The sequence below is a fragment of the Pantherophis guttatus genome, chromosome 8, assembly GCF_059756535.1.
Source record: "Pantherophis guttatus breed Tessera chromosome 8, ASM5975653v1, whole genome shotgun sequence".
NCBI lineage: Eukaryota > Metazoa > Chordata > Lepidosauria > Squamata > Colubridae > Pantherophis > Pantherophis guttatus.
In genome coordinates this window covers 7798042-7823381 of record NC_142070.1, presented here as the reverse complement: position 1 = coordinate 7823381, position 25340 = coordinate 7798042, and the positions used below count along the sequence as shown (strand labels likewise).

The 25340-nt window shown below is 42.0% G+C and overlaps 1 protein-coding gene across 1 annotated transcript; it reads right to left on the bottom strand.

Annotated features, from left to right (window-relative positions):
- Positions 1-1227: 1227 nt before the first annotated feature.
- LOC117673638 (C-X-C motif chemokine 11) lies at positions 1228-11527 on the bottom strand. Its single transcript, XM_034431119.3, has 4 exons — positions 10955-11527; positions 6821-6947; positions 4400-4469; positions 1228-2458 (listed from the first exon to the last, which is right to left on the bottom strand). The coding sequence occupies exons 1-4, from the start codon at positions 11016-11018 to the stop codon at positions 2426-2428; spliced, it is 294 nt and encodes a 97-aa protein (XP_034287010.1). The 5' UTR covers positions 11019-11527; the 3' UTR covers positions 1228-2425.
- Between the last annotated feature and the right edge of the window lie 13813 nt (positions 11528-25340).

Below are 25340 nucleotides of genomic sequence, written 5' to 3'. Positions count from 1 at the left end.
GTGCCAAATCCAGTGAAGGGAAACAATAATAAAGATATAATAAATAACACTAGAACATGATATACTGGTAGACTAGATGCTGTAACCATTAGGTTCCTGTAATACGTATATGCCTTTTTATTTGTATCACGCATATTATGTCTTTATATTTGTATCTCCTGTAACAAACATATTCTGTTATTAGGCCTCTGTAATGTATCTGGTATTTGTCAAATGTATGTCCCTGCCATTTGACCTGAACTCATATCAATCTTCTTTCTGTGCCATCTAAAAGCATGGTACGTATCTCTGTTGGAACCAGAGCCATCAACAAAGGGATAATTTACACCTCAGCCCTAATTTATGTTTGATCTGGATAAGATCTTGTCTTCCAGAGCCAGGGACCAAAGTGGCCAATTGAGTAAACAAATAAATGCTCAAGATGACTAATTGGGAAGTTTCTATTCCCCCTTGCAGGGCAACAAGGAATACACAAACCTAAATTAGGAGGCCAGAATTGGGTACTAAGCTGACATCTCTGAGGGTATAAAAGGACGCCATACCTTCCCCAAGGTGTGGCTATCTCCTCACATGCATTGTATCTGTATGTTCTGGATATAGTTCCACCCAGTATTTTGTTTTTGGCCATAAATAAAATCTGGGTTTTTTTGCAAGCCTCATCTTGAGTCTCTCTCTTTGGCATTCTGGTGACTCAAGTGTATTTTGGGACCTTACACCAGCTTCAAAAGAGAAACATTTCTTGAAATAGCTTCACAGAAAAAAAAAGAAGGTCCATGCGCCATTTCCTAATTTTTGATCACTTCTTTAGCTGAGGTAAAAAATGTCAAGATGGCAGCTTTGATCACTTTGTGGCCGCCATCTTGATTTTTTTTTTAACCCTCTTGCAGATGCCTCAGCTGTCAGATGATGAAATTTTCCAACAAAAAATATACTGCAAGTGAAATACAAACACACACATTTAAAATCGTGTCAGATTTGTGCCTGAGATTTTATATTGGTTGAAAAATGCAAGCACTATACTTTGATCAAAATCAGATACCAATTTGGATGTTAGATTTCTACAAGGGCAAAGCTTTTTTTGTGTGTCAGATGTGTTGGTTATGTAAGTCAGCCAGTTTGGTAAATCTATCGTTTGAGTGTGTGACAGCCAAAGGATTTGAGTTTATTCAGCAATCAGGTTAAATGTATTTTGAGGACATACTGTGTGAATAAAAGTCAGACAGAGAATAGCAGAATGACATTTATTGAAATATTGAAGAAATATTCTCTTAAACTATAGTAGACTATATACATAAATGCCCACAGAGGACTCAATGGGAGATATGGTGTGTTATGGTGCCACAGGCTCCATTCTTCGACTTACGTACAAAATTGCAACGCTACTAAAAAATGATAAAGCTTGGACTGCAACATTACAACACACACAGAACATGATCGGGAATGGAAGCCTCTAATTGTATTAACAAGCATGACATATAGGTAGTCCTTGACTTACAACCATTCATTTAGTTACAATGGCACTGAAAAAACAGACTTATGATCAATGTTTTACACTTACAACCATTGTACATCCCCATGATTAAAATTCAGATAAACAGTAACAAAGTTGGAAGGGACCTTGGAGGTCATCTAGTCCAACCCCCTGCTCACACAGGAGACCTGTACTAGGGATTCGAACCGCCGAACTGCCAACCTTTCTGATCGACAAGCTCAGTGTCTTAGCTACTGGGCCACCAACTAGTTCTTTTCAAGTTAAAACGCCTCTGAAAGCAGGGATAATTTTCAGATTCAAGACTGCTGCAGCAACTCGTGTGATCAAAATTAGGTTGCTCGACAACTGACTCAAATTTATGACGGTTGCAGTGTCCCGAGGTCATATGATCCTGGTTTGCGACCTTCTGATAAGCAAAGTCAAGGAGGAAGCCAGATTCGAAATCCGTGTTACTAACTTAACAGCTGCAGTGAATTCACTTAAACACTGTGCAAGAAAGGTCGTAAAATGAAGCAAATCTCACTTTTAATGGTCTTGCTTTTGCAACGGAAATGTTGGACTCAGTTGTGGTTGTAAGTCAAGGACCATCTGCATTGATGTAACAAGCATAAAATATTTAGGAATGAAGGGTGCCTGTATCACATTGTCCTGGCTTGTCTGATTTGGAAGAATGAACATCTTCTATGGTCAGAGATGTCAAAATCAAAAGAAAATCACAGACATTTCAACTCATTGCATCCCTCTTGTACTTGTTTTAATGAATTCCTATGGGAAGTGCTTGGGCTTAACTTCTAAACCCCAGCAGCTTGATAAGAATAACGCTGTTGGCTTCCAACGTGGATGTCAAAGATTATGAATCCTTCAGAAACTGATTACGTGTCTTTAGGAAGTGAATCATTTATGAAGCAGCTTCTCTAAAACTCAGCTTGAACTTCATTGGTTGGCATTTTTTTCTTCTATAATTGCCTGTAAAGAAAGCATAGGAAGTATGACCTAAGCATACTGATTATTCCACTACAATGTCCTACCTGCCAATGACTACTTCAGCTTCAACCACAACAATACACGAGCGCACAATAGATACAAACTTAAAATGAACCTCTCCAAACTCGATTGCAGAAAATATGACTTCAGTAATAGAGTGGTCAATGTCTGGAATGCACTACCTGACTCTGTGGTCTCATCCCAAAACCCCCAAAACTTTAACCTTAAACTGTCTACTGTTGACCTCACCCCATTCCTAAGAGGTCGGTAAGGGGCGTGCATAAGAGTACCAGCAATCCTTCCATCCCTGTCCTAATGTTCCCTTTAATTGTATTCATTTTATGTATTCAATTCATGCTTATACTTATATATATTATCTAATTTGTACTCGACAAAATAAATAAATAAATAAAATAAAATAGAAACTTGATTAGTTTTTCTCAACCTACAAAAGGTTGCATTGAAAGTTGATGATGTTCTTCTAAAATCCTTCGGCTTTGTGTTCTGACTGATAGAATAACAGAGTTGGAAGGGACCTTGGAGGTCTTCTAGTCCAACCCCCTGCTTAATCAGAGACCGTATACAATTTCAGACAAATAATTGTCCAGTCTCTTCTTAATAACCTCCAGTGTTGAAGCACCCACAACTTCTGGAGGCAAGCAGTGATTAATTGTCCTTACTGTCAGGAAATGTCTGTTTAATTCTAGGTTGCATCTCTTCTTGATTAGTTTCCATCCATTGCTTCTTGTCCCGCCTTGAGGTGCTCTGGAGAATAAGTTGACACCCTATTCTTTACTTTGTGGCAGCCCCGCAAATATTGGAAGACTGCTATCATGTCATCCCCAGTCCTTCTTTTCATTAAACTAGACATACCCAGTTCCTACATACTGTTCTTCCTATGGCTTAGCTTGATGATAGCTTAAGCATATAAAATGACGAAGAATATAAAATAAGGGAATCCTTCAAAACAGGGAAAGTCCCCTTTAAATCCTAGAGAAAGCAACACCAAAAGTGTTAACTTCTATGGGAAAGGAATCCCATTCCTAAGAAAAGGTCTCAAGGGTTGTTTTGAAGATCAAGTCTATCAGGAATTAATCCAATTATGTAGAATAATGGGCCACCCAAAGTTAGAACTGATTAAATTATCCACTGGATTGTTCTAAGCTTCCCCTCTCTTTGCTGGCTTCCTTGCAAAACTGACAAACAAGCCACAGTTTAACATCAGGAAACATCTGGCAATGATTTTCAAAGGTGCTTTTTTTTCAAAAGGCAATTGGTCTATTTCTTTTTTCCTTGAGGAAGAAGAAGGCATTTTGCTTCTCATCTAAGAAGCTTCATCAGTTCTGGCTGGATGGTGGAGGATAGGTTCTGAAAAGGATTATGGTGGTGGGATGGAAGGAATCTATTTCTTTGCAGTTGTCTGGTCTTCATTGTCTGATGGAGCTTCTTGGATGAGAAGCGAGACTTCTTCCTCAAGGAAAAAACAGTTGCCTTTTGAAAAAGCACTTTTCAAACAACTATGACCTGAATGACCAAGAATCTCCATAGACGTCTGGCGAGGAGATAAGATTCATAATGTTTCAAGGACCTTCTATGAGTAATTTTGTACTAAATATGACCAACGTGATCAACTAAGGGTGAACGCTAACCTTGTGAAGGAAATCACAGAAACTGACATGTGGTAAAGAACGAAGAAAAGTTAGTGTATCTGAGCCATTTTTTACAAATTGGCTCAGATTTTTATAAAAATAAAAATCTGAGCCAATTTTTACTCAGGATGCTCGATTCCCAAGCGTGAGGGAATTTGCGCAGGAATAAACAGTTGAAAAAAGATTTCTTTCTTCATTCCAGCTTGATTTATTGGTCCTTAGAAAAACACAAACACAGCTAAAGCTTCACCAAAATGATCACTGCTTTGCTTACCTGTTTAATTCTCCTGCCTTGGTCCCCATTCAAATTCAGACAGCGTCTTCGGTTGTTTCTAAGGAACACTCTGCATATATACAAATTAGAGACCAAATTAGACAAAAGGATTGTTTGATGTTATTAACATTCATCATTAATCGACAATCGGTGCAACTGTTTTGAAGCCCATTCACCTGCCTAGTATAGATCTCCTGTGTGAGCAGGGGGTTGGACTAGATGACCTCCAAGGTCCCTTCCAACTTGTTACTGTTACCTCTCCAGATTGTCAAACTCAACATACCCACAACTGTTGACCTCAAACGAGGAAGACCTAAGGCGTAACTGGGGAAACCATATGCCAGATTTCCATAATAACCCTCTGGGGGGAAAACTTTGGAATTTTTAAAAATTCCAGCTAGACATCCTGGCTACTAGGACACGTAAAGGAGCTAAGATCATCTTGTTCCCATCCTGATCAATAAAAAATCTGAAAAATTTCAGGAGATCCCAACAGGAGTCCTTGGAAGGATTTATTCTAACTGAGATATGGATGTGTGTTTCACACCATGAATTTACAATTAGACATTTGATTGTTGGCAACAAGCACTTTCTTATTTCTGAAGTTTACTTTTGTCTGTGCCAGCTGTTGTGTGAACTAATTATTTTATGGTCTGCTCATAAGTTTTACCGTGTATTGTATGAACTGAACAAAACAAATGAATTTATCTTTTTTAAAATTTCTTTAGGCCATCTGTTTGAAACCACACCTTGGATCTTTTGCAGTTTTCTCTGTCTTACTTCGTTTGCAGCTACCTATGGCTGTGTGACCATTGAAAGCAAGGAAATGAATTTTAGTCGCTTTCAAGTTTTGTTTTTGAATCAGGTAGTTTGACTTATGATCCCTTTATTTATCTGTCAGAGGATAGGAAACCGGTTCTCTTTTGACGCAGGGATCATGCTGCAGATTTAGGAGGCAGTGTTGTAAAACTGTTGTTTGCCTGCAAGAGCGTTGATCCTGTGTGTGCGTATGTATGTGTGTATGTGTGGGGGCTTTCCTATCTGTCTCACAGACTGCGAGTTAAGTGGGAGACAAGGAACGACAGGACAAAGTACTAAGAATCTATGCAGGGCAGAAAACTGGGGCTGGGGGCTATGAATCCCAAACTATTCTGAGACTACCCACCTTCCACCCTCCACTCAGCAGCCCTGAGGCCGCACCATTTGGGGACAGAAAAAGGCACTCTACTGTATGCATAGGACAACTTTTGAAGAAAGAGAGAGAGAAAGAGAGAGAGAGAGAGAGGGAGAGAAGGAGAGACAGAGACACATAGAGAGAATCCTATATATACTGCTCAAAAAAAATAAAGGGAACACAAGCAGAAGACATCCGAGATCTGAACGAATGAAATAGCCTTATTAAATACTTTGTTCTTTACATACAATAATTTATACCCTGCTCAAACAACTAAAGGGAACACAAAACTACTGTATGTAACGAACAAAGTATTTAATAAGGCTATTTCATTCGTTCAGATCTCGGATGTCTTCTGCTTGTGTTCCCTTTATTTTTTTGAGCAGTGTACTTTTGCAGATACATACGAACAGTGGCATTAAGGTTTGCTTTAACATGGGGGATATGGAATATGGAAAATAGACTAGGTTCTAAGTCCCATAGCTTTGCTGGTTTTTCAAGATACATACCGGTAGGCACCCACAAACGGAATTTTTAAAAGGATAAAAAGATACATTTTTTAAAAAAAAGAAAAGAAGATGTACGGAAAAGAAAGAAAAGAAATAAGTAACTGAAAAAAAGTGCAAATAAGGAAGGGAAAGGCAAAAGGAAAAGGAAAGGGAAAGAGAAAGAGAAGGTTATAAGGTGGTTTCCAACCTTTTTAACGGCAGTTACATTTATTTACATCTTAGTCTCTCTCTCAAAGGTTACAACACAGTTTCCTTCTTTCCATAGTCTACACTTTCTAATCCTCAAACCCCTAGACTGCAAGTTAATTGTTCCTCTTTGTTTCAGCAAAAACCCCAAAACATTCCCGTGGTCACATGATCAAAATCCCAGCATTTGGCAACTGGCATGTACTTATGACAGCTGCAATGTCCCGTGGTTACATGATCAAAATCCCAGCATTTGGCAACTGGCATGTACTTATGACAGCTGCAATGTCCCGGGGTCACATGATCCCCTTTTTTGCGACCGTCTGACAAGCAAAGTCCATGGGGATTCTCTTTTACAACGGTGTTGCTAACAATTGCAGGGATTCACTTAACAACTGTGGCAAAAACGGTCATAAAGGGGGAGAAGTAAGAACCATCTCACTGAGCAATGGAAATTTTGGGCTCGTTCGTGGTTGTAAATCGAGGACTACCTAGAGAGCAATTCAATAGCTTCAACGGGAAAAGGCAGCAGGATTCGGCTCAGCTACTTACAGCAGTTCCTCATGTCCACAGCTGGTGGTTGACTTGTGGTACTCGACTTTCACCACACGTTCCATGTTCACGGACAACATTCCTGATCTTTTGCATAAACAGCGCTCCCGGCTGGAGGTGGGCAATCCTGCAAGGGATCATTTAGAAAAGGTAAGTTCTTTACCCATCAGTCACAATCATCTAAGGCAGAGGCCCCCAACCTTTTGGGTACCCCTGGGTCCAGTTCTGTGGAGAGAGATTTTTCCGCAGACTGGAGTATTGGAAGAAAAATCCGGTCCGGTTCCAAGACAGGAGAAAGATGCTGGAAATCAAATGCAGACCACATGGAAAAGGAGGTCCCTGTTTATTTGGTTTCCAGATACTTCAGTGACAGCAGAATGTTTTTGGGGTGACTGACAAAATTGCTGAGTGAATGGATGGATTTTTGTAGGGTTCTGGGGTTTGAGACGCTCCAGGGGGTTTGTGCAATGCAATGAGCCTTGTGTCTTTTGCTATTCTAATGGTGATGGGTTAATCCTATTACATCCTAAATGTCATGCCCTTAGAATTTGGGTGGGGGGGATGTAAATTCTTAATCCCATCAGCTGGAGCTGCGGCTGAAGGTGTTTGTTTATGAATAGATTGGTCCAATCTTTCTGAATGGATATAAAATATGCATTCCGAAAGACTTGAAGCTTCTGCTTGAAGCGATGGGGCTGCTTTCTGCCTTTGTTAAGATTTTTCTCTATTTCTCCTTTGGGGAAATATAATATTCTGCCTCTTTAATATCCATCAAAATATTTCATTCTCTAGGAGGGGTTTCTTCTAACATGGGGTTATGGAATATGGAAAATAGGCTAAGTTAAAGTCCCAAACCTTTGCTGCTTTTTCAAGACACATAGGTACAACACATCCGGAATTTTTAAAAGGATAGAAAAAGACATTCTTTAAAAAAAGAAAAGGCAGGGAAAAGAAAGAAAAGAAATAAGTAACTGAAAAAAAAGTGAAAGTAAGGAATGAATGGGGTGATATGATAACAGTCTTCCAGTATTTAACAGGCCAAAGAAGAGCGGGTCAACCTATTCTCCAAAGCATCTCAAGGTCGAACAAGAAGCAACGGATGGAAACTAATCAAGGAGAAAAGCAACCATTTAAGGAGAAATTTCCTGACAGTTAGAACAATTAATCAGTGGAACGACTTGCCTCCAGAAGTTGTGGATGCTCCAACACTGGAAGTTTTTAAAGAAGACACTGGATAACAATTTGTCTGAAATGGTATAGGGCAGTGATGGCTAACCTTTTTGCCATTGTGTGCCAGGACTGGGGGGAACACGGGGGGGTCGCATGCGCACGGGCCCACACCCATAATTCTATGTGCCTAGTCCCCCGTGCATCCGCGTGCAACCCCCACACTCCCCACACTCCTGGCACGCGATGGCCTGGTGGGCCCATTTTTCTCTCTCCCCAGGCTCCAGAGCCTTTCTAGGAGTCTGGGGAGGGCGAAAACGGCCCACTTGCCAACTTCCGGTGGGCCCAGAAGGCCTGAAAACCAGTGCACGCATGTGTGCCGGAGCTGAGCTCGCGTGCCCACCGATATGGCTATGTGTGCCACCTGTGGCACGCATGCCATAGGTTCACCATCACAGGTATAGGGTTTCCTTCCTGAGCAGGATGTTGGATGAGAAGACCTCCAAGATCCCTTCCAGTTCTGTTGTTCTGTACTGTGATGAGTGGACTTCAACTCCCAAATTCCTCATCTGAATACCGCAGAGGTTGAAAAACACTGGTGTAATGTATGGGAAGGTTTTCTTGCCAGCCACACAAATAAATTTTTGGTTGGCTATGTGGGGTTGGTGTATGTGCTCATTCAAAGCGTATTCTCCGTTTTACTCCATTGCAATTGCTTCCTCTCTTTTTTTCTAAGACGTGTAAGGTGACGCATATGCTTGCTCCCACTCTTACAATCATCACTGGCTCCCGGTGGTCTTCCGGGTGCGCTTCAAGGTTTTGGTTACCACCTTTAGAGCGCTCCATGGCTTAGGGCCTGGTTATTTACGGGACCGCCTGCTGCCACAAACGGCCTCCCACCGGCCGGTACGCTCTCACAGAGAGGGACTCCTCCGGGTGCCGTCGGCCAAACAATGTCGGCTGGTGGCCCCCAGGGGGAGAGCCTTCTCTGTGGGGGCACCTACTATCTGGAACAAGCTCCCCCCGGAGATACGGATGATCCTGGATCTACGCACCTTCTGCCGCGCTCTCAAGACCTTTTTATTTCACCAGGCTGGTCTGGCCTAACCTTTCCCATTCTCTTTTTAATGTAAATTTTAATTTGGGGTTTTAAATTTGTCTTGGGCTAAATTGATTTAATTCGATTTTACTTCTGCTCTTAAATTTTTGTATTCTATGTGTTTTATCCTGTGCCTCTTCACCACCCTGAGTCCTTCGGGAGTAGGGCGGTATACAAATTAAATAAAATGAAAAATGAAAAAAATGAAAATCCTGTGATTATACTAAGAGAAGTAAGGCAGAACTGGAACTCACAGCCTCCTGGTGGCTAGCCTGGTGTCTTAACCACGGCACCAAACTGGCACTCAGACAAAGGGATGAGGGATGTTCGAAATCTAGCTTGACCTTTGCACTAACCTTTTCCAACCTGGTGCTTTCCAATCTGTTGGATTATAACCTCCATGCTCCGTCACCCCAGCCACCATAGTTGTGGTGAATAAATATGCTTCAAATTATTGTCCAACGTATCTGGAAGATTTGGATCTTCTCTACTATTTCATTTTATCTTTTTTTCCCTTCAGTTTTCCCCCTCTCTTAAGGAGATTCATCTAGTGGGGCCAAGAAGAAGGGCCTTCTCTGGGGTGGCTCCTTCTTTGGAAAAATCATCCATATGGAAATAAGATTGGCCCCAATTTAGAGAGAGGAGAGGAGAGGAGAGGAGAGGAGAGGAGAGGAGAGGAGAGGAGGGAGTCAAGCTGTTCTCCAAAGCACCTGAGGGCAGGACAAGAAGCAATGGGTGGAAACTAATCAAGGAGAGAAGCGACTTAGAACTCAGGAGAAATTTCCTGACAGGTAGAACAATTAATCAGTGGAACAACTTGCCTCCAGAAGTTGTGAATGCTCCAACACTGGAAGTTTTTAAAAAGAGGTTGGATAACCATTTGTCTGAAGTGGTGTAGGGTTTCCTGCCTAAGCAGGGGGTTGGACTAGAAGACCTCCAAGGTCCCTTCCAACTCTGATATTCTAATTCTATATTGTAGGAGAGGAGAGAACAGGAGAAAGAGGGGGAGAGGGAGGGAAGGAGGGAGGGAGAGAGAGAGAGAGAGAGAGAAAGAAAGACAGACAGAAAAAGAAAGAAAAGAAAGAAAGAAAGAAAGAAAGAAAGAAAGAAAGAAAGAAAGAAAGAAAGAAAGAAAGAAGGAAGGAAGGAAGGAAGGAAGGAAGGAAGGAAGGAAGGAAGGAAAGAAAGAAAGAAGGAAAGAAAGATAAAGATGATAGGCAAAATTATCTTGCTTGATTAGGGAAAATTCAAACCAGGAACCTCGAAATTGAGAATTTCTCAGACAGAGGCGACAAATAAATCACACAGATTCCATTTCATGCATGTTTTCACCCATTAAAACATTCCTCTAGTCTAGTGGACTCCACAGCTGCCTTCTCTTGACCCTGTTCCCATAAAGCAAATCTTATTTTCCCAACCCAGATCCTTTTAATTCTGTTTTCCCCCACTTCGAAGCCAGAAACAGACGTTCCAGAGGACTAGGAATAGAGGAAGGAGCCCCCGAATAACAAGAATAACAAGAGTTCGGAAGGCACCTTGGAGGTCTTCTAGTCCAACCCCTTAGGAGACCCTTTCAGGGCAAAGGGCTGTCACCTGTCTTCTTGAAAAAAAATCCTCTGATGTTGGAGCAACCACAACTTCTGGAAGCAAATCAGTCCCACAGATTAAATGTTCTCGCTGTCAGGAAATTTCTCCTTATTTCTAGGTTACAAAAAGGTTACACCAGGATACGAAAGGAAGTTGCACGAAGGACGAAGGAGCGAGAAGTAGAAGAAACAGGAAAGAGGGGTCTTGAAAATCTGGGGATGGGTGAGCTTGGAAATGCCTCCCTTCTAGAACCAAAAAAGATAACCAGTTCATTATTTTACCTTGTATGAGAGCCCCGCAGCAAGCCAGAAGAACAAGGATGGTGAAGAAAACTTGTTGGCTCATCTCTGCGTTGTGTCCCCTTTCCTGCTTGTGATCCAGACAGAGAAGAGATGTTCTTACCCCGGTGAACAACTAATTTATTGCCTGTTCACCCACTGATAGTCTTCAGGGAATTCCCATCCTACTCACTTTCACTTCCCAATTCATTTTTTTTATCTTAGCAAACAAATCATTTTGTGGGTCCTGACCCAAGCACACACCCACACTTAATTGTGTACTGCAATTTCTGTTTTCCAAAAACAAACAAACATACAAACAAACTGCGCTTCGCTTTTCGTTCTACTCTTTCCCTCCACTTCTTCCTTTCCCCCTCGTTTTTTTCTTATTTCTTTTGTCGCCAAGAAAGCTGTGTGCAGGCATTTCTACGGTATCGTAGAATCGACAATTGGCCCGAGAGAGAGAGAGAGAGCAGCAATCTTTCCTATTCATTTAAATTGCGGATGATCCCAGTGTTTGGAATTTTGATATTCTAAGATAGGATGCGGTTTGGATTAGGGCCGTGCGAACTCGGTGGTTTGTGTTTTATTCAAAACATTGTCGCTAAAAAAAACCACGGTCTGGCACAAAGTATGAATCAAGACTGTTGGCTCAGTTTAATTCACCTGTTTATTCTCGTTCCGGTGAAGTCTACATAACTTAAAGCTGTCACATTTTAAAAAAAAAATACTGGTCCAATTGTTCTCATTGGCTCCAATTTTCCTGGTTTTCAGCCAAGATAAATAAATAAATATTGATGTTAAATAATAAAAGAAAAGAATTAGTTTTTATAATCGTATGTAATTTTTTTTCATACACTGAAAAATACAGGTAGTCCGTGAATTCGTACAGTGACTGTTCAAAGTTACAACAGCATTATACAAAGTGGCTTATGAGTGTTTTTCACACTTACGACCGTCATCCCCACAGTCACGTGATCAAAATTCAAATGCTTGACAAAGGATTCATACTTATGACGGTTGCCGGGCCCCGGAATCATGTGATCCACCTTTTGTGACCTTCTGACAAACAAAGTCAATGGGGAAGGCAGATTCACTTAACAACCATATTACTAACTTAACAACTGCATTGATTCACTTAACAACGGTGGCAAGAAAGTTAGAACAAAACTCACTTAACAACTGTCTCGTTTGGCCACATAAAATTTGGACTTTATTGTAATTGTAAGTCAAGGATGCCCTGTAGTTGAAATAGTTGAGTCCTTCCTTCTCATTAGGTGGCCAAAGTATTTGAGTTTCCTCTTCAGGATCTGGCCTTCTCAAGAGCAGTCAGGGTTGATCTCCTCTAGGACTGACCGGTTGGATCGCCTTGCAATCCAAGAGACCCGCAGGAGTTCTTCTCCAGCACCAGAGTTCAAAACAAGTAGCATAGACCTAGACAATTTGGGTTTCTGCCACAAAGACGAGGGAGTCAAGCTATTCTCCAAAGCAGCAGAAGGCAAGACAAGATGCAATGGGTGGAAACTAATGAAGGAGAGAAGCAACTTAGGAGAAATTTCCTGACAGCTAGAACAATTCGTCAGTGGAACAACTTGCCTGCAGAAGTTGTAAATGCTCCAATACTGGAAGTTTTTGAGAAGAGATTCGACAACCATTTGTCTGAACTGGTGTAGGGTTTCCTGACTAAGCAGGGGGTTGGACTAGAAGACCTCTCAGGTCCCTTCCAATTCTGTTATTCTATTCTATTCTATTCTATTCTATTCTATTCTATTCTATTCTATTCTATTCTACTCTACTCTACTCTACTCTACTCTACTCTACTCTACTCTACTCTACTCTACTCTAGTCTATTCCATTCTATTCTATTCCATTCCATTCCATATTTTCTATTCTATTCTATTCTATTCTATTCTATTCTATTCTATTCTATTCTATTCTAGTCTAGTCTAGTCTAGTCTAGTCTAGTCTAGTCTAGTCTAGTCTAGTCTAGTCTAATCTAGTTTGGTCTACCTTGAAATATCCCTTGAGCCAACAAACCGCTGAAGCGGCACAATGTTTTCAAGAACCACTAAGGCCACACATCATTAATGTAGGTAGTCCTCACCAGTTCGTTTAGTGACCGTTGGAAGTTACAATGGCACTGAAAAAAGTTACTTAGGACCGTTTTTCACACTTACGACAGCATCCCCCATGGTCAGGTGATCAAAATTCAGACATTGGGAATTGACTCACATTGATGACGATTGTAGTGTCCCAGGGTCATGTGATCCCCTTTTGCGGCCTTCTGACGAGCAAAGCCACTGGGAAAACCGGACTCGCTTAACAACCGTGTTAGTAATTTAACAACTGCAACGCTCCACTTAACAACAGTAGCAAGAAAGTTCTTAACATGGAGCAAAATTCACTGAACCAATGTTCCACTTAGCGACAAAAATTTGGGGCTCGTTGTGGTCGTAAATCGAGGACTACCTGTATACAGTTGGTCTTCCTCAGTTCCTGGAAGTACAACTTCAGCATTTGGGGAGGAAGGACAAGGGGGAGCTACAATTTTTAATGACAGCCAGTCCATTTGTAAGCACAACTTCCAACTTGTATAAAATCTGACTTAAAGACAGAGTTAGGAATTCGTTCTTAACCCAGGAAGTGCCTATAAATAAAATTATTATCTTGAAATGCGATTGTGTGTATAATGTGGAAACCTTGGGGAAAACCTTTCTTTGTCCTTTCCAAATCTCTCTCTCTCTCTCTCTCTCTCTCTCTCTCTCTCTCTCTCTCTCTCTCTCTCTCTCATTAAATATTTATTTTTCTAAAGCTCAGAAATGGACGCCACACCTTCATAAGCCTTTCATCTGTTTAACAAGGAAGGCAAATCGCCTCTACAGGTAGTCCTCGGCTTACGACCACAATGGAGCCCCCCCAAATTTCTGTTGCTAAGTAAGGCATTCGCTGAGGGAGTTTTGCCTCATTTTACGACCTTCCTTGCCACAGCTGTTAAGTGAATCACTGCAGATGTTAAGTCAGTAACACGGTTAAGTGAAATCTGGCTTCCCCGTTGACTCTGATGGTCAGAAAGTTCGCTAAAGGGGATCACATGACCCCGGGGACACTGCAATGGTCATAAATCTGAGTCAGTGGCCAAGCATCTAAATTTTGATCATGTGACCATGGAGATGCTGCCACGGTGAAAAATAGTCGTAAATCACTTTTTTCAGTGCTGTTGTAACTTCAAATGGTCACTAAACAAACTGTCGTAAGTGGAGGACTACCTGTACAGGTAGTCCTCGACTTACAACCACAGTCGAGCCCAAAATTTTTGTTCCTAACATTTGTAAAATGAATTTTGCTTCATTTTACGACCTTTCTTGCCATTGTTTTTAAGACAATCACTGCCCTTGTTAAATTAGCAACACGGTTGTTAAGTAGATCCAATTTCTCCATTGACTTTGCTCGTCAGAAGGGGATCACATAATCCCGGAACACTACAACGGTCATAAATATGAAGCAGTTCCCAAGCATTGGAATTTTGATCACCTGACCATGGGGGATGCTGTCGTAAGAACGAAAAACGGCCATAAGTCACTTTTTTCAGTGCCATTTCATCTTCAAATAGTCACTAAAAGAACTGTTGTAAGTCGAGAACTACCTGTACTCAATTTTATCTGTAAAATGTCCCTTTAATCCAAGAGCCTGCCTAATTTGATTGACAGTAGTGTTTTTCCTCCTTGATGGCTGCAGCATCTGGGGCTTATGTGCACATGTGAATAGTTCCTAGGATGTTAGAGGCAAGACTTTTATTCTTCTTTTCAAGTATCCTGTGCTTGAATAAATAATATTTAGATACAGATAGGATTGGAGCTCAGATATGTATCTGAAAGAATTTGCATCCTTTTATTCAAAACCCAGGTGGGATGAGAAAGTATAATTTAAATTCTCCAGAGCAAGGCTTCCCCAGTAAATATAAAATTTATTATGGTTCCTAGTCTGTCTGTCTGCCAGGGGAGAGCGTAGATATTCTGCACTGGATTTTTTTCCCCCTCTAGACAAGCAGAAAGGAAGGCAGGAAATATAGAATTTAATAAACCTAGGGCCAGTCACCAAAAAAAAGGAGCAGCTGTGCAATCATGCGATTACATAAAGAGGGAAAGTTTGAACGAGAAAGTCCCTTTCAAAAGTCTATCAATATAGGCAATTTAGTGATATACAGTAAAAAGAGTTTATTGGTAGGAATCAAGAAGACAGTAATGTCCCATAATTCCAAATAATAATCTAGCTAATCCACTTGTTTATTGCCTGCCTGAGATACACTAAGTAGAGGTAGTTTTCAAGTTATGGCCACAATCGAGCCCAACATTTACGTTGCTAAGTGAAACATTGGTTAAGTGAAACGTTAGCTCCATTTTACGACTTTTCTTGCCACTGTTGTTAAGTGAATCATTGCAGCTGTTAAGTTAGTAACACGGTTGTTACGTGAATCTGAGTTTCCCCATTGATATTGTTTGTCAGAAAGTCGCAAAAGGGGATCACATGACCCCGGGACACTTTACCCGTCATAAATACATGCCGGTGTAGGACATGAGCAGACTGAGTCCGAGGGAGGGGTCAAACGCATCATAAGTCAAATCTCTGCGTGCCTGCAAAAGATCTAAACCCACCTTGAATGCCTTCTTATCTCCCGCTCATTTCCCTTATCTGTTAGTCGGCCAGATTCTTGTAGAACACTTAAGCTTGCAATAAATCTTTATACTCATTTGAATTGCCTAAATCTCCCAATTTCCCAGCGCATCACAGCCAGTGGCCAAAAACATCCAAATTTTGATCACGTCACCATGGGGCCTCTGCAACGGTCATAAGTGTGGAAAATGGGCAGTGCTGTTGTAACTTCAGACGGTCCCTAAATGAAGTGTTGTAAGTCAAGGACTAGTGAAAGCCAATTACTTCAGGGAAATCGACTGTTTCTTTGCCCACTTAAAGGGAAAGATCCTGTCAGAGCTCTTTGACGTAGGCCAACTAAGGAAACCGATACCACAAGAAATTTTGCCCAGACTTGCCTGGAGTTGAGCAACATCCGAATTGAAATAAATAAAATACCAGACTCCTACTACATTGGCATAGCCTCTAATGCAGATAATCTTCCCTTTGTGACCGCAAGCGGAACCAGAATTTCTACTGCTAAGCCATACCGTTGTAAAGGGAGTTTCAATCTTACAACCTTTTCCCTCACCGTTGTTAAGTAAATCATGGCAAGCTGTTAAATCAATCAACTGTGGGAAGCCGCCGTGCCCCCCCCCCAAACGCCCCAAAGAATGAAATATTTTGGGGGATATTAAAAGAGGCAGAATATTATATTTCCCCAGAGGAGCAATGGAGAAACATGGTCTTAGAGGCAGAAAGCAGCCCCCCAGTCTTTCTTAATAGCCCACAGCAGATGCCAGCGCTTAAGGAGATAACGAGCGTATTTTTTATTTATTTATTTATTTATATGCTGCCCTTCTCTGGAGACTCAGGGCGGCTTACAATGCATTAAGCAATAGCCTTCATACTTTTGTATATTTATACAAAGTCAGCTTATTGCCCCCACAAACTGGGTCCTCAATTTACCTACCTTAGAAAGGATGGAAGGCTGAGTCAACCTTGAGCCTGGGGAGATTCGAACTTACTTTAATTGCAGACAGCTGAATGTTAATAACAGGCTATTAGTCTGCTGTGCCACCAGGCCCTATTGAAAGAGGAGGCCCGCTATCTAAATGGCTCCATTCATAAGCAAAGCAAATACTGCCTGGCAGAAGTCCATTCAAGACAGGATATTTCGAAACAGCAATTTTGACAGCTAAGAAAAGCAAAGTGATAGGATTAGAGCAAGCAGCCCCTCACCCCGAAAAAAATCTAACACGGGACATAAGCCATTCGCCACAATAAGAATTACCCACCACCATTTAGCAAAAGACACAAGCTCCTTCATTGCGCAAGACTCCACCCCCCACCCCGAACAGTTCAAACTTCAAAGTCACGGAAAACCTATAAAGATCCATCCACTCATTCAACGAGAACTACACGCTGCTGGTGATTCAGCTTCATCAATAAACCAATTTTGGTGTCACTATACTACTTAAAAGAAGTTGAGACTTGGGGAAGAAGTTCCAGAGAAGAGCAACTAAGATGATTAAAGGTCTGAAGAGACTAAACCATATGAAGAATGGCTGCAGGTTTTGGGGTCTGGCTAGTGAGGTCTAAAGAAAAGAAGAATTAGGGGTGACATGACAGCAGTGTTCCAATATCTGAGGGGCTTCCACGAAGAAGAGGGAGTCAAGCTATTTTCCAAAGCAGCTCAGGAAAGGACAAGAAGCAACGCATGGAAACTAATCAAGGAGAGAAGCAACCTGGAATGAAGGAGAAACTTCCTAACAGTGTGGACAATTAACCAGTGGAACAGCTTGCCACCAGAAATCGTGGGCACTCCCTCACTGGAGTTTTTTAAGAAGAGACTGGACAGTCACTTGTCTGAGATGGTATAGGTTCTCCTGCTTGAGAAGGGGGCTGGACTAGAAGATCTCCAAGGTCCCTTCCATCTCCATTCCATTCCATTCCATTCCATTCCATTCCATTCTATTGAGAGCCAATGTGCTCTAGTGGTTAAGGCATCCGGCTGGAAAGAAGATTGTGAGCTCCGGTTTGTCGTAGGCATGAAGCCAGCTTGGTGACCTTGGGCCAGTCACTTCCTCTCAGCCCTAGGAAGGAGACCGTGGCAAACCACTTCTGAAAAAATGGCAGGAAGTCTGCAGAGATCTGTCTGGGCCGTTTCCAAAAATCAGACATGATTGAACAGAAAGGGGAAAAAAAGAAGTAAGATAAATTGTTTGATTAATTCTTTTCTGCTGGGAATAGTGAAGATGGCCATTTTCCAGGGAATTTGTTGTGAATAACCAGCTAACATTCGCTGTCCTGGTCTTCCCTGCCAATCTAAATGCCAGGTAGAATTTAAATGTATGTCTCAGGTGTGGGTGTTAGCACAGGGGTGAAATCCAGCAGGTTCTGACAGGTTCTGAAGAACCGGTAGCGGAAATTTTGAGTAGTTCGGAGAACCGGCAAATACCACCTCTGGCTGGCCTCAGAGTGGGGTGGGAATGGAGATTTTGCAATATCCTTCCCCCAGGAGTGGGGAGGGAATGGGGATTTTGCAGTATCCTTCCCCTGCCACGCCCACCAAGCCACGCCCACCAAGCCACACCACGCCCACCACACCACGCCCACAGAACCGGTAGTAAAAAAATGTGGATTTCACCACTGTGTTAGCATGTACGTTCAGAAGATTTCCCAGGGCTCTTCTCCTAGATAGAAATTAAAAACAATAGCTGGGCTATCAACATAACAATTTAAAATTGGGTTTTAAATTCCTGGGGTTTTTTAATTGAGCCAAATTCATTTAATAATTTTAAACTATTTTAATTGATGTTGTCTTGTGTTTTTAATAGGCTGTACACCGCCCTGAGTCCTTCGGGAGAAGGGCGGTATAGAAATAAAATTATTTATTTATTTATTATTTATTTATTTATTTATTCTTTGAAAAAAAGAAAAAAAGCAACTTTTGGGGAAATAGAGCAAGATCTTTCTGTGCCTCAACTGACAAAGCTGGGGGATATTCCACCTGCCCAACAGCTGGCATTTCCAATAAATTGGGATGTTACAAAATACAGATGGTCCTTCCATCAATTCATTTAGCGACCGTTCAAAGATACAATGGCATTTTTCACACGGCCTTTGCAACATTCCCGTGGTCACGTGATCAAAACGGCTTGGCAACGGCCTCGTATTTATGACGGTTGCAGTGTCCGGGTGTGTGTGTCATGTGATCGCCTTTTGTGACCTTCTGACAAGAGACTACGTCACAGAATAACAGAGTTGGGTGGGACTTTGTAGGTCTCCTAATAAGCCAACCCCCTCCTCAAGCAGGAGACCCAAGAATCTCCAACCTTGGCTACATTAAGATTTGTGGACTTCAACTCCCAGAATTCCTCAGCCAGCCATGAAGCAAACCCAGGCTGGATGAGGAATTCTGGGAATTGAAGTCCACAAGTCTTAAAGTCACCAAGGCTGGAGATCCTTGGGATAGGCCAGGGTCTCCTGTTTGAGCAGGGGGTTGGATTAGAAGACCTCTAAAGGCCTTCCAATTCTGTTATTCTATTACGTAGTCCCTTGTTCTTGTAGCATAATATCCTGTGACTAATGGTTTCACCTTTTCTCCTTTCCACTTGCCTCCTTTGGGAGAGAAATCAATTTTAGAATGGAATGGAGTGGAGTGGAGTGGAGTGGAGTGGGGTAGAGTAGAGTAGAGTAGAGTAGAGTAGAGTAGAGTAGAATAGAATAGAATAGAATAGAATAGAATAGAATAGAATAGAATAGAATAGAAAATATGGAGTGGAGTGGAGTGGAGTGGAGTGGAGTGGAGTGGAGTGGAGTAGAGTAGCGTAGAATAGAGTAGAATAGAGTAGAATAGAGTAGAATAGAGAGTAGAGTAGATTAAGTAGAGTAGAGTAGAGTAGAGTAGAGTAGAATAGAATAGAATAGAATAGAATAGAATAGAATAGAATAGAATAGAATAGAATAGAATAGAATAGAAAATATGGAGTGGAGTGGAGTGGAGTGGAGTGGAGTGAAGTGGAGTGGAGTGGAGTGGAGTGGAGTGGAGTAGAGTAGAGTAGAGTAGAGTAGAGTAGAGTAGAGTAGAGTAGAGTAGAGTAGAGTAGAGTAGAGTAGAGTAGAGTAGAGTAGAATTTTTTTGGGGCTAAGTGTGATTGGAGACACAAGGAATTTGTCTTTGATGCATATGCTCTCAGTGTACATAAAAAGACAAGATACATTTGTCAAATACCATAAGGTACAACACTTAATGATAGTCATAGAGTACAAATAAGCAATCAAATCATACTAGGAAACAATCAATATAAATCGTAAGGATACAAGCAGCAAAGTTACAGTCATGCAGTCATAAGTGGGAGGAAATGGGTGATAGGAACGATGAGACGATTAATAATAATAGTAATGCGGACTTAGCAGAGCTGGGTTCTACTTACCTTTACTACTGGTTTGCAACGGGACCGCACGCATGCGCAGATTGTCAATTATGATGTCCGGGCGGGTGGGCAGAGCCTCCTGCCACTTTTACTACTGGTTCTGAAGAACTGGAGAGAACTGGGAGCAACCCACCACTGGGACTTAGTGAATAATAATAAGAGCCGTGGTGGTGCAGCAGACTAAAGTACTGTTAAGTAACACCCGCTGCCTGCAATTACTGTGAGTTCAAATCTCACCAGGCTCAAGGTTGACTCAGCCTTCCATCCTTTCGAGGTAGGTAAAATGAGGACCCAGTTTGTGGGGGCAATAAGCTGACTTTGTATAAAAAAAGAACACCGTTTAGAGGGGGGCGAAAGCCCTACTAAGCAGGTATATACAAAAGTATGAAGGCTATTGCTTAACGCATTGTAAGCCGCCCTGAGTCTCCGGAGAAGGGCGGCATATAAATCGAACCAATAAATAAATAAATAAATAGTTTGACAGTGCTGAGGGAATTAGTTGTTTAGCAGAGTGATGGTGTTCGGGAAAAAAACTGTCCTTGTGTCTAGTTGTTCTGGTGTGCAGTGCTCTATAGCGTCGTTTTGAGGATAGGAGTTGAAACAATTTATGTCCAGGATGTGAGGGGTCTGTAGATATTTTCATAGCCCTCTTTTTGACAATTTCACAACATTATAAAGTGCCTGGTTCCCCTTCCCTCTCCTTCATTTCCATTTTCCACAGTCTAGAACATTAGAGGCCAGTTCTCAATTTTCTGCTGTGTGACACCCTCCATGTCTGAATCCTTCTCTTTTCAAGGTGGCCCATGACCAGCTATTCCAATCTCTCTTCATTGATCCCCTGATCATTTCCACTGCCTTTCCCGGTTACCTGAATCCTTCCTAATGAGCAGCCTCCTAATCAGGTTAGTATGTCATCAGTTGGATGTCATCTTTGCTTCCTTTGGATGGCCTCCAAGGCTGAGACATCACGAAAGCAGATGTTACAGCAAACCAGAAACTGATCGAAAGTAACTACAGGGAAGGAACAGTCATAGGAAAGCACGCCCACACAACAATCCCACGATGACAAAATGCTCACTCTCAAAATTTGGAAAGAAGGAAAAGAAGGAAGAACGTCATAGAAATATCATTCCTCCTACTCCTACTCCTACTCCTACTTCTCCTCCTCCTCATGTACAGATACTTATTTGTCACAAATTAGTATTTGAAGGGGACAGACAAATTACTCAAAGCAGGGAACATATGCAACAGATCTTCCTCCTCCTATTTTCCCTGGGGATTTGGACTGAGAGAGAGGACACCCAGCCAGCTTTCATGCCAAAGGCAGGACTAGAACTCACAGGCTCCTGGTGATTAGTCAAAGTCACCTAATTGGCTTTCATGCCTAAGGCAGGGCTAGAACTCACAGGCTCCTGGTGATTTGCCCAAAATCACCCAGCCAGCTTTCATGCCTAAGGCAGGACTAGAACTCACAGGCTCCTGGTGATTAGCCAAAGTCACCTAATTGGCTTTCATGCCTAAGGCAGGGCTAGAACTCACAGGCTCCTGGTGATTGGCCAAAGTCACCCAGCTGGCTTTCATGCCTAAGGCAGGACTAGAACTCACAGGCTCCTAAGGCAGGACTAGAACTCACAGGCTCCTGGTGATTGGCCCAAAATCACCCAGCCAGCTTTCATGCCTAAGGCAGGACTAGAACTCACAAGTTCCTGGTGGTTGGTCCAAAGCCACCCAATTGGGTTTCATACCTAAGCCAGGACTAGAACTTACTGTCTCCCAGTTTTTAGCCTGGTGCCTAGAAATAACCACTAGACTAAACTGGCTGTTGTTGAACAGCTCCAGATAGTCTCTACGATAAAAATGGTGCTAGGAGAAGAGGAGAAACACTCCTTCAAACAAAGAAGAGCTAAAGAAGACTTGACAATCTTGTTATCTGAAGGACTACCTGCTCCTTCAGTCTTCCACCTGTTCCGTCCTTTGGGGACTGCTATCTGATATGCTTCAGAAGGAGCTTTCTCCGTACGTAACCATCCCACCCTTTGGAATGCTCTTCCGCAGAGATTCAATCAGCTCCATCTCATCTGAATTTTGGGAAAGCTGTTAGAATCTCCTTGTTCCATCTGGCACATAAAGAGGAGCTTTAATTGATGGTTGTGAACAGATTGGGTTTGTCATTTTTGTCCGTTGGTTCTTTTATCTATTTTTGCAGGGTGTTTCCATACCCTAACTCTAACCCTAACCTTTTTTAAACTTTGATTTTAATCATGATGTAACTGTTAGAGGTATTGAGGATCCAGAGGCCAGCAAATAAATAGATAAACAAACAAACAAACAAACATCCTGACAGAATATTTTTATTTAATTTATATTCCACCTATTTTTGTAAACAACTCAAGGCAGTCGACATATCCAAAATGCTTTCCTCCTCCTATTTTCCCCACAACAACAAACCTGTGAGGTGAGACTGAGTGAGACGAACTAGTCCAAAGTCACCCAGTCCACTTTCATGCATAAGGTGGGAGCAGAACTCACCTGATTGGCTGAAAGTCACCCAGCCAGGTTTCATACCTAAGGTGGGACTAGAACTCACCGTCTCCTGGTGATTGGCTGAAAGTCACCCAGCCGGCTTTCATGCCTAAGGTGAGACTAGAACTCACAGTCTCCTGAGAATTGGCCCAACATCATCCAGCTGGCTTTCATGGCTAAGACTAGAACTCACAGTCTCCTGGTGATTGGTCCAGTCACCCAATCATCTTTTGTGCCTAAGACAAGACTAGAACTCACCATCTCCTGGTTTCTAGCCTGGTGCCTTAACCCCTTGACCAAAAAATGGCTCTTGCCAAGGAGACTATATGGATGTAGACATGGAATTACTAGGTGCTGAGTTATACCTAGCAGGCGGGGTACCCATGTTTACATTCAATGCATTTTTCCTCAACTTTCCATAAACAACATCAAGGGTACAGCATGTGGCTCCTTGAACGGGGTCTGTCATATAATCCCTAAAGTTAAACAGAAATCTTTAGCATGTGGAAAATTGTGTGTATGTATGTATGTATGTCTTGTGTGGTGTATGTTGTCCGTCAATGCCAGCTGAGCACTGCTGTTTTGAAAGAGGAAGGAAGTCATTTAAAACATGGTTTTTGATTTTTCCCATGTGGGTAATTCTATGAAGAAAGAGAGAGGAGGAGGAGGAGGAGGAGGAGGAGGAAGAGGAGGAGACAGGGAGTTCTGCGAAGAAAGTTTTGGAGAATCAGTCAACATGGGACTTGAATCTTGGAAATGAAACAAAAAGTATTTTTCCCCCTGGGAGAGTTGAAATGAGGAATAACTGTAGGAACCTATGGTCTTTATGAAAAGCCCCAGTTGTTTACCCATTTTTCTTGCTTACAAATCACGCGTTGCTAACTGGAGAGAAGAGGATTACATAAGGTCAGAATAATTTAGAGCTTCGGAAGGAAATTCTTCTTGTTTGACTGAAGTTTCTGGTTCTGGGGGTAGGAGTGGGGGAATTACATCTGGTCCAGATTTCAACATCTCACAGCTGCTTTGGGATAGGATCGCTAGGAATGCAACTTTATTTTAGAGAAATAAAGTAAGTTAATTTGCAAATGTAAGTAGGTTGTATAACACAGTTGAGTAGATTTCTACTCCTTGGACCCGTTTGCATGCCAAGCCTTGTCAAATGCTATGTAGGAAACATTTTGGGGGTCCACAGACATGACCTTCTCAAAATATCTCTAGGCCACAAGCACTGTGGTCTTTGTGGTTAAACATGGATTTTAATATAATAAGACTTAGGCTGGGGATTTTCCCGAAACCAGCCACCCAGTTCTGCTAAATGGAAGCATTATTACAAATGGAAACTCTGGGTTTTTCCATAAGGTTTTACTAACTCCTTTCGGGCATGGTGGTAGATGTTCTGATGTTCTCCATAGTCAATTCACCCCAAAAATGATAGAGAATGAGCCGTGTTGTGATTATGGAATTATATAGGCCCGGATTAAAAGTTGTTCACTCAAATACTGGGTGTTAGAAAAGAACTGTCAATTCTTCTAACAATAAAAGGTAAAGGTAAAAGTTCCCCTCACATATATGTGCTAGTCGTTCCCGACTCTAGGGGGCGGTGCTCATCTCCATTTCAAAGTCGAAGAGCCAGCACTGTCTGAAGACATCTCTGTGGTCATGTGGCCGGCATGACTCAACGCCAAAGGCGCACGGAATGCTGTTCCCTTCCCACCAAAGGTGGTCCCTATTTTTCGACTTGCATTTTTTTACCTGCTTTCGAACTGCTAGGTTGGCAGAAGCTGGGACAATAACGGGAGCTCACCCCATTACGCGGCCCTAGGGATTTGAACCGCTGAACTGCCGACCTTTCGATCGACAATAAAATATTATTCTATTCTATAATATAATATAATATATAAGAGAAGAGAATATTTGCAGCTCGGGGTTGAACTGTGGGGTCCTTGGTGGTCTCTGAGTTGGTGGCTTTCTTGCAGACGTTTCATGACCCAACTAGGTAACATCATCAGTGCTAGAAGAAGTGGGGTTTACTACTCTCTGTTTATATACAAGTATATTAACACTTTTGGTACCAACACTAACAGGGCAAGTCTCAACACCTTTTTTTCTATCGTCGTGACCAGAACTGGATGCCATATTCCAAGTGTTGTGTTGTTACTAGTGCAGTGTAAAGCAGTAGTAACACTAGACAATCATGTATCTGGCTCCAGTTACCTATGTCTTGAGCAAATATGTGACAAGTCCTAAATGCCAGCTTCCTTGGATCTGGAGAGATGCACTGGCCAGTAGCTGGATTAGATGATTTCTGAGGTCATTTGGATTCCACAATTCTATGATTTTTAGGATGTATGGACCCCAGCATTTACCTGAATGTCCTAGTGCTTACACTAACAGAATAACAGAGTTGGAAGAGACCTTGGAGGTCTTCTAGTCCAACTCTCTGCTCAACCCTATACCATTTCAGACAAATGGTTGTCTAATCTCTTCTTCGGTGTTGGAGCACCCATAACTTCTGAAGGCAAGCCATTCCACTAATTAATAATTCTGCCAGGGAATTTCTCCTTAGTTCTAGACTGGTTCTCTCCTTGATTAGTCTTCATCCATTGCTTCTTGTCCTGCCTTCAGGTGCCTTGAAGAGTAGGTTGACTCCCATCTTCTTTGAGGAAGCTCCTGAGATGTTGGAACACAGCTAACATGTCACCCCTAGTCCTTCTTTTCATTAAATTAGACATACCCAATTCCTGCAACTGTTCTTCATATGTTTTAGCCTCCGGGACCCTAAACCGTCCAAACCATCA

What these genes read in the sequence shown, in the direction of transcription:
- LOC117673638 (XM_034431119.3), bottom strand. Translation starts at nt 11,018, where the DNA reads ATGAGCCAACAAGTTTTCTTCACCATCCTTGTTCTTCTGGCTTGCTGC. An exon ending in TGTGGACATGAGGAACTGCT is followed by an intron (nt 4,470 to 6,820) that starts GTAAGTAGCTGA and finishes GTATATATGCAG; the next exon opens with AGTGTTCCTTAGAAACAACC. An exon ending in AAGGCAGGAGAATTAAACAG is followed by an intron (nt 2,459 to 4,399) that starts GTAAGCAAAGCA and finishes CTTTCTTTACAG; the next exon opens with GCAATTATAGAAGAAAAAAA.